Genomic DNA, 9846 nt, shown 5'->3' on the forward strand with positions numbered 1-9846 from the left:
TAGGGAGGATAAGCACAATGATCTCTGGCTCCCTGCACTCATTTTCGGTATTCTGCTTGGCAGTATCTTTGGTAGCCACACTACCAACTCTGGTTAATTTTGTTACAGATGTGCACTTCTAAACCTCACAATGGAACAAATGTCACTGATAAAGAAACCATAATGTTGAATATCAGAAATGGGAAAGCTTCTCTTTGTTGTCATCTAGGAAAATGTCATCTAGGAAAATTGCTTCATAGTTCATCTGCAAATCACCTACTAGAAACATCATAAACTCCACTTTAAGGTTTATGTTCTTAAGCACTTACTAGAGAAAAGATGGCTGCAGGGTTTTAGTTCAGTTCATTCCAGAAGTACAAACCAAATTCAGGTCCTAGATTGCTTGCCATGTAGTTGTAAAAACAGTTCCCTCAGCTCTCCCTTTGGTTGAACTGGGGAGTTTGCGGTTCAGGCTATCCTAGCAATATTTGGATATGCCTTTCTCACATCTGTGTCTGCTTCTCTAATCTTTTCATATAAATTGCGTATTTTAAAAGTGTGCAAAGTACCATGTAAGCTCAAAAAATTACTGGGTGAACCTAACAGCTGCACTGACTGTACCTCCTCTAGTCAATGAGGAACAGGTGAGTGACAGATATTGTCAATGGTCAAGGCAAACCTGGAGGTGGGAGAAAATGTGGCCATTATAAGTGCAGACAAGGAATTGATACGATGGTGGTACCCACTGGACAGGAATAGGAATGACTTGTTACTTCAGGAAGAAAGTAACAGGAAGAAAGGCCTTCTGGTTCAGTGAACCAAAATGAAACACACTGACTGGTTCCTTAGCCAGGGCCTGGAATTACACGGTGCTGAATGGGCACAGTTCAGACAGCTTTTGAAAAGACCTGAAGGACTTTAATATCTTGGGTTAGGTCCCAAATGAATAAACTTGAAGCAGACTGCAGATCACATACAGACCAGGCATTATTAAACCCTGCCTGATACAAGGGCTTAAGCTTCTCGTTCAAAATTACAATGGGATATAATACAGGATATTGTTAACAAAACACAGCTCTGCAAACCACTTAAAAGCCTGCAGTGGTACTGTGGAGGTACAAAACATTCATTTCCACAGTCATTATTTTCTTGTACAATGAATTAAACTAAATTCAGTCAGTCAGCTCCAAGCAAGTTTACCTTATTTCATACATTATGGTTGCACAAGCTCATTTAACTTCAGCAGTATTGCATTTTGAGTTCCACAGAGAAGACAATGAGGTATAAAAAAGTGAAAATACATTGAAAATGTACATCTTTTTGAGGAAATTTTTTTCCGATGTACTTGTACACGTACCCCCACACACATTCAGTGCCAACGTCTGGTTCTGGGAAGAGGGGTTCCATTTTCACTTGTGACACGTTACATGATCGATGGTTGATATTACTGTTATTTACACTGAACCACCTACTAGTTTTGGGGGTTTGAATAATGCTGGCAATAGCGCACAAGCCCTCAAACTCAACAGTGCCCTGCTCTGTTTTGAAACACTGTTAAACACCACTCTTGGGGAATTTCTCTCCCCAGGCTGATGTCATTGGCACTGCAACTGTTCCTAAAAGTGACCTCACAAAGCCGGTGATCCCCTGAGCCTATTACACAGATTTTGTGAAAATTCCTTTCCAATACACCAGTTCATTCTAGGAGCTATTTTTAAATCAAATCCCCCTCCCTCGCATGGTTTAAAGGCAATGAAGTAAACATTCTTGTCATACAGCAAACAAATAACTACCACATCTTATTTCTTCTTTATTTCCCTTCCTGTGTTTTGGTGCTATTTAAACATGAGGTCTGAGATTTGTATATCATATAAGAACTTCATAAGTCACATCCTCTCCTCCCAAAAGCCACTATCTCTATTAAATGTACTGATGTAAACTCCAACACATGTCTTACCTGGTCCAGTTTCACAAGTTATAGGAAACTGTTCAAGGCATGGGCTTGACTGATTGGGATAAATCATTGTTTCCTGCACCCACCAGTATGGGCGATGGCCAAATAAAATCCTGACAAAGGAAAATAAAAAATGAAATGAAGCAGAAACACAATAAAAATATTTTTATGTAAGAAGGCCTGAGCAAAGCACATTAAATAATCTTACAATGAATATGAAGAGCTATATTGCCAAAACTATTCTATAATAGTTCATATAGGTTCTTCTTGTTCTATCAAAATGCCATTTCAAACATATCTTAAATATCTTCATTGTGAATTTCTGTTTTATAATTACAGGGGAAAGTCCACTAGCACATTATTAGAAAATAGAAAACACAAGTTTTCTAAACTTGAGGCACATATAGTAACCACCATTAAAAATACCAAATTTTAAAATAAATCCAGCTTCTTACCATTTAAATATGAGGTTGAACCAATCACCAATGACTGCCACCCATATCATTTTAGTACCAACCACTTGATTGAGCTGAAACCAAAGAGGAAAATAAATTGAGAATATATTCCGGGGGTCTCCAACATGTGACATAAAATTAAGGAAATCCTGGTAAGCCCTGTAGTCCCTCTGTAAATGCTGAATGATAAGCACGCCATTGCTATGAAGGAGATCCATCTTAATGGATTAAACTGTACTTGAAATATAGTAAAGTTCCTTTAATCTTAAGGTGTTAGTGATGGAGAATGAGAACCACGGAGGGGAGCTATTAAAAAGCGAGAGAAGGTGATTGACGTTGCCTTTATATTGCATCGGTGTGGTGTACCCAGCCATTCCTGGAACACGTGGCTCTAAATCGCCTGCAAAGCACATGAGTCTGTTAGCACTGGAAAGCTTTTCTGTTTGCACATTTTAATTAGAGGAAACCAAGTGAAGTACATGCTGAGCAGCAGCAAATTGTGGGGAAAGTTTTGTGGAAGCACAGTGTGTGACTTACGCAATCCTCTGTATGAACAGTTGGAACATGTTTGCTTGCATTTTTTCACAGTTCATTTCTCTGCAGGATGGACATTAGTAACGTGTATACCTCATTAAGGGCTGCCTGTATAAAGGACAGAAAGAATACACAAATAATTGGCCTTTGCAGCACTGTCATTAAAGCTGTACATTTCACTTTGCAATAGAATTTGGCTACCACGCTGCGTCTAATGCTTTGCACAACACACTTTCAGTCATGGAAAGTACAACCAGCATCCATACATGAACAGTAGTAGCTCTAGATTCATTTTTAAAGCAGCAATATTCTCAAAGCACCGAAAAACCATTGTTTTCCTCATACAAGAAGCCATGGTGATCCAGACCACAATGCAGATGAAGCTCAGTCATCTAAGCTCGGAGTTATCTCATTGAGCATCGCCATGCTTGAGTGCTATTTATGTGATGCAAGTCCTACACACCTCTACCAGAAGGAGCTAGAGCCAGACCTACTGCAACCCCCCAGCCTAGCAGCAATGAGACCTGCTTCATAAAGCAGAGCAAGGTTGGGAACAGATCATAGAATCATCGCAGAATCACAGAATGGTTTGGGTTGGAAGAGACCTTAAAGCTCATCCAGTCCAACCCCAGCCATGGGTAGGGACACCTCCCACCAGACCAGGTTGCCCAAAGTCCCATCCAACCTGGTCAGTGCTTCCAGGGATGGGGCATCCACAGCTTCCCTGGGCAACCTGTGCCAGTGCCTCACCACCATCACAATAAAGAATTTCTTCCTAATATCTAGCCTGAATTTACCCTTTTCTAGTTTAAAGCTGTTACCTCTTGTCCTATCACTACATGCCCTTATAAACAGTCGCTTGAGTATTTTCCTGAAGTATTCCCAAGTGAAGCACTTGGGTTCTCCAGGGCAAACAGCCAAAAGGAAACTGAGATCTGCCAGACAGCAGGATTTTAAGAATATACAGCAAATAACGCATTAGCATATCAGATTTACCAATATTAGTATTAATAACTGCAGCAGAGGAAAAGCTTGTGTTCATTTGTGAGGTGGCTACGTGACAAACTTTTTTCCACTAGAGATTAAATGGATATCAAATCTCTGATAACATCTGATATCATCAGAGCACAAGAGGAAAACTTCAGTTATTGATCAGGTTCTAATATTCCAACATATTAATACCTTCTATTAAAGATTATCTATGTAAGTGAAACAATTAAAACCAGAAAACAAAAGCAGCTGTATATATGCACTGTGCTCTTCCCTACTGCTTTCTCCATGGCACTTGGATCTAAACTGCACAAGCTGTGGAGACAAAGATATGAACTACTTTACTTAACTGTTTTTGCTGAAGGGAGACTTCACAGCTTAACAGGGCTTTATGATGTGTGGTCAGGGAAGTCACACGGAAACATTAAGCAGATTCAGCAAATAAAGCATGACAATTAAATGCACTCAGAAGACCTCTGTTCCTGACACAATCTTGCATTTACTTTAGGTATTAACAGTCTGCTTTTAGAAACTTTTTAGCAGATTGAAATCCTATATGATTACTGCTACGAGTTGCATTAAGCCATGTAGAATACTTTAGAGTTAAAAAGAGATTGAAAATTGTATGCATTGTTTCTGAATAACCACAACAATATTTTTCTGTATGTTGACTGAATTATTCACTTCATCTGGTATTAGCTGATTTCAAGGAAAACCTCTCCAAACCCAAAATTTCAGGGTATTTCAACACTAAATATTTCCCAGCTTTTTAGCTGTAAATATTTGGTGAGGTTTGGTTTTTGTGGTTGGTTTGTTTGTTTGTTTGTTGGGTTTGTTGGGTTTTTTGGTTGTTTTGGGGGGTTTTTTTGCTAAGTCAAATAGCTTATAGATCTTCAGGGTGCCCAGCGAGGGAACTGTCATATAAATGAACTAATGGAATTAATTTTCTCTCTCTTAGCTCTTTCCCAAGAAGTTGCTTGTTAAGAAATATCTCTTGCAAATAATTTTTTATATGTTATGACTAGAGAAAATGTCCTTTTGCTACAATTTTTTTTTACTGAAAAAGTATCTCTCCTTTAAAGATAAGTAAGACTTACAATACAAACAACAATAAAAATAATTCTTTTATCCATGTTTGGGTTTAGCACGCACAAGTGTGCAGAATCTGAGGTTTTCTTCAGGTTTTCATTCTAGTTGATAAAGAAAAATTAGCTTTGAACATGAGTGCAAAGGGTAAGTCCCTTTGTGGCTCAGTAGCAGCCATCTTACTTCTAGTACTTCGTTAAAACAGCAACCATAATGAGGTTAAGCCTAAATAACAGTTGTTCTATCAGGAAAAATCTTGTGCAATAAGTAGGTTTCCACCAAGATACAATTTAATGTCTTCAGGAGAGTCTACCAAGTGACCCGATCACTTTCCAGTCCCTCTTTACCGCCACTATTCTTACTCAGTAGTGTCAGAAGAATTGCCTCTTGGATGCAGGACGTGTAGAACCACTGCAGTAACTTTTTGCACGTTTCCACCCATCCATGTTACCCCCTGGGACAGTGCTGCACCTGCTCAGTGAACTCTTCTTCAGACAGAGCCATTCAGGCACAGTCTGGTTCTCCAGAAACTTTGTTAATACAGTGTTTGAAGGTATGTCTTGGCAATATTTCAGTAAAGTAACCTCTTTTAGTATAAATGCTAAAGGCCTCCTGATATTTTAATTCTAAAGATTTTGCTGCTGGTTCATAAGCTGCTAATTATCTTTCTGCTTAGGTAGAAAGATAAGCACCTTAGACACAACGAAGACTAATAGGTAACAGCAAACATAAATAAGCTTTCATTTTCTCCTACATTCTTTCTGACTGCTTCAGAAGCTCCTACATCCGCATCTTAGCCATATCAAAGGAGTCAAGTTTATAACGGATGGTTAAAACAAATCCACAACCTACAAAACAGAAAGCAGGAAGTTTTTGGGGAGCAGGTAGGCAGGTTTCTGTGAGAGAGGCAGCTGCGGTGATGTTCTCACTGTGCCTGGAAGCACTCATGATCCTGCTTCATCCAAGAGGCAATCAACAGCTGACATGTGGGTCATCTCCTGTCCTGCGGTATTTGGCAACCCACAAACATCTGAGATACTGAAGACCTTCCTAGGTCTAGCAACTAGCAAGGAAACGACACAGAATCATGTCTTGACATACTATATTAAATAACTCATTTAAACTAACAAAGAATAAATCCTTCCTCAATAGGCTTTTTTTTTCCCATTCCTTTTCTAGGCAAAGCACTGTACAATGCTTCTGTAATGCAGAGTATTAAAAAGTCACTTGAGATAATATGTGAAACAAAACTATTTGCTGTATGTGGAACTGTGAGGAGGACTAGTGATCTGTACAAAATGGCCAGAACGTGTATGCAATCATGTTTTTAAATCAAATTTTGTCTTGATAGTATAGAACTAATGTTTGGCCTTCACGTGATCAAATTACTTCTTAGTGCAAAGCAAAAACCTTTAAAATGCTACCTGTTCATAGAAAGAGCTTTCCATTTATTGATATTTTCTTGATTTATTTTATTTTCCAAGACATACAAATCCAGAGACTATCCACAACTTCATATATTCTTCGTAATAACGTAGAAACAAGGGTCACACTGATGATCCACTGAAGGGAGGATAAAATGTTTACAGCTGCTTTACACTTACATATTAGAGCAAATATTGTATAACGGATATCAGATGGCGTTAAGCAAATGTTTGCAAGGGAAGGAAAAGCCATCAAAGCAAACATTTTCTAAAACACTGTTAATGGAGTCCTCTGTACTGGGCCTGACTTTCTAGTACATTACGCTTACTTAACTGAACCATAACATTAACAGCATTAATTTCCACATCGGTGTTTTCACTGGCAGTGGAGCAGCTACAAGGATTAACTAGCAATTTCGTTAGTTCACAGGCAGACTGTATACAGCAGCTGACGGCTATTTTCTTAGGTATGAATATTTTCCAAATGGAACACTGAGAAGGTAGATCTCAATTCTAGATGAAGGAAAAGAAGAATATTTCAAGTTCTCTTTCTTCATTTTTTCATTCTTTCCTTCCTTCTTTCCATTTCATTCCCTCACGCATTCCTCATTGGACGCAGGCAGCCCTAGTTACGGGCAGGCTTCTTTAGGGTTGGACTGACTGACCAGTAGAGCTTTAGCAACCATGAACCAGTTGCTTTCTCTTGGATTTGCCACCTTAATCTAATCTTTCCTAGTCAATATTCCTTGTTATAAAGTTAACTATGCAAATACAGGAAACTAACAAAACTCGTGTTTACAATATAACAATAACTGCAAGACCTTAATACTTCTTTATATTTCTGTGTGTTTGTATATGTAATAGTGTAAATGATACAAACAATGCATGGAATACAATTCCAGTACATTAATGAAAAAGTCACTTCTAAGGTGTTCTCGTTATCATAAGTATGTAGAGCTACTTTTTAGAAATGACAAGCAACCTAGGGTTTAACAGTGAATAAAAATCCTTCAAGTTCTATAAACTGCATGCAGAAATGGAGTCTGCACCCATAAAGACAACCATCTCCACTGCATTTTTTGTTTTGTTGTTCCCCTTCACATAAGATCACTGCCTTATTTACTGCCATTCTCTAATCCCTGAAACGAGCCCCATTGGCAGGGAGGTCAGAAACCAGCTGAGTCTGCTTATTAGCACCAGCTCTTCAACTTTGTATTCCCTTAGCAGTTTCCATGTAAACTGCAGTAGCTCTCCAAGCCTGAACTACAGCTCTCAACTGCCCCTTAATCCAGCACTGGGAATAGCGCAGTATGGACTTTGAGCTAGCAATAAAACAAAGCAACTGATCTTTGTTGGCAATAGCCTGCCTTCAGTTTGCTTGTAGGTTAACTGTCACCCTGCTGCTAACAGTGTACATTTCAGAACCTTAAATTTAACCAAGTACCCTAGGGCTACAAAGACACACATGAAGAGCTGGCAAATGCAGAAAAGGGGTACGTGGTACAATTACACTGTCCCAGCAAAGCTCGTAGGGCTAGAAATAGGGTAAATCACAGTTGAAACTGTCTTCCATCCATGACTACCCTGTGGCTCAATATGACAAGGCATTTAGGAATAAAAAATTCCAGAACAAGCACCTGGGCTAGAGTTACAGCAAGGTTAGGTGCCAGCGTTTCTCACTGTGGAGCCTCTTGAATGAGACCCAACAGAGGATTTAAGAAGCGTATGACCTGTGCTAGTTTGGGTCATGAGGCCACATTTCTGTTTGTGGTTGGTAAAAGCCGTCAGTTTGAACAGAAAACTAGTATCTACCTGCTAAAATCACCATGCTTCATTTACACATCCAGTTGGTAAACTGATTGTGGAGAGATTTCATAGTGGGAAAGTAAGGCTGAGGATAGGTTACACTCTAAGTTCATGTCTATAAAAAACTCTGCAGAAGAATTCCCAAATCAATCAGCAAAAAGATCAATTAAGGTATGGATTGTCCTTGTAAATGTCACAGGCTGTATTTAGCCTTTGTCTGGTGAAAGTCTAAACCAAAGGAATAGGACTAATGAGGACCAGAGAAACTTCACTGAGGAAAAAAAGACACCTAACATTTTGGAGCTAGTGCCAACTACTGTGGGGTGAACCTATTATCTATGTTAATAAAAGGATTCAGAAGAGAACAGACTGAAGAACCTACCAAAAGATTGCAAAATAGAATTCAGGAGTTGTTTACATTAGTTGAACTTGTATTTGCTGAACTCCAGCAGCTGGGAAAATTTTGTATTCAGAAAGTTATGAGGTCAAATAACAAAGGCAAGCAATGTCAGGGGCAACATTTAAACTTTATACTGGCAGCATTCACTTGGCTAGGTATAAGGTCTGTTTGGGGAAAAAAGAGAGAAATTATCCTAGTTAAAGAAAAGTATAGGCTCCATAATGCCCAAATTTGTGTGTCTAGGTATTCATTCTTGAACTAGCTCAACTTCAGTACATTATCTGTAGCAGATGAGAAACAGTGATCTAATAATTAGTTTTAGGACTAATGGTGAAAAAAAAATGAAAGCTGGAGAACATGTGTCCAAGTCAAATGAGACAAAACTACAGTTGGGTAGGAGTGCCATCCACCAGTTGTAACAGTTTATACAGGAATAATGCAACTAATAGATCGTGGTCTCAGCTCAGACTTTGCTTTGTGTCCGGTGGAGGGGGAGGAGTTTTAGACAGCAATCCTCAAAGCTTTACTAAGTTTGCATGATTCTGAGATCATCTAAATGGCACTGAAGTAAAATAAAGCTAGGAGAAATTCACTAGCTATGGTAACAATATGATTAGAAAGTCGCTTCTGTTACAAACTGAGAGCTGGTATCTGGGATCAGAAAGTAGTGCTTACCCAGAGCCAAAAGGGAGTATCCTCAACTGGAGGCTCAGTCAGGCTCAGTGTTGTAAAGAGGACATTCACGATGACAGAGGCTTCTGACAAGGACCGGGTGCAGACACAGCTGCTGTACTGTTTTTGTTCACACCAAAAAGGACTGCAATTAACTCTGCACGCCAGTTTCCTATCATCTACCTTAAAGATTAAAAGTAATTTTTTATTATTTATCCATCATAAAGATACATAAATAGCTCCTCACTCATGAGAGAATTCTGGCTTGGGAATAAAAAGGCGATTCAGCAGTGTCACAAAATTTACGACTACGGATGTTTCGTGAATAAACCAGACATTGGACGCAAGCCGTAGCTTCAGAGGAGCGCAGAGGAGCCAGCCAAAGCCCGTAGCTTCAGAGGAGCGCAGAGGAGCCAGCCTGCTCCCCAGTTCGAGCCTCGTTTCGTTCTGCACGGAACAGTAAATCGCACAAACCGCGCCAGGCTTGTCACTGCCACCGGCCCCGCTCCCCGGCGCTGCGGACAGCGCGGCAGGCGCCTTTGCCAG

At 39.5% G+C, this 9846-nt stretch overlaps 1 protein-coding gene across 2 annotated transcripts in view; it reads right to left on the bottom strand.

The window, feature by feature from the left end:
- The window catches only part of G6PC2 (glucose-6-phosphatase, catalytic, 2), an 8124-nt gene extending 5094 nt beyond the window's left edge, over window positions 1-3030 (bottom strand). Inside the window, exons 1-3 of one of the 2 annotated variants that reach the window (XR_728182.1) lie at window positions 2729-3030; window positions 2389-2462; window positions 1937-2046 (exon numbers count right to left, since the gene is read on the bottom strand). Coding sequence is in view for 1 of the 2 variants with exons in the window: in XM_010191870.1 (XP_010190172.1) it covers window positions 1937-2046; window positions 2389-2606 (328 nt within the window). In the remaining variant the exon portion in view is untranslated. Of the gene's footprint in view, window positions 1-1936; window positions 2047-2388; window positions 2607-2728 lie in introns of those variants that run through there. The other variant, XM_010191870.1, reaches the window with a different exon arrangement.
- Window positions 3031-9846: the final 6816 nt, after the last annotated feature.

Source organism: Mesitornis unicolor, unplaced genomic scaffold (assembly GCF_000695765.1).
Source record: "Mesitornis unicolor isolate BGI_N332 unplaced genomic scaffold, ASM69576v1 scaffold16389, whole genome shotgun sequence".
In the NCBI taxonomy this organism is placed as follows: domain Eukaryota; kingdom Metazoa; phylum Chordata; class Aves; order Mesitornithiformes; family Mesitornithidae; genus Mesitornis; species Mesitornis unicolor.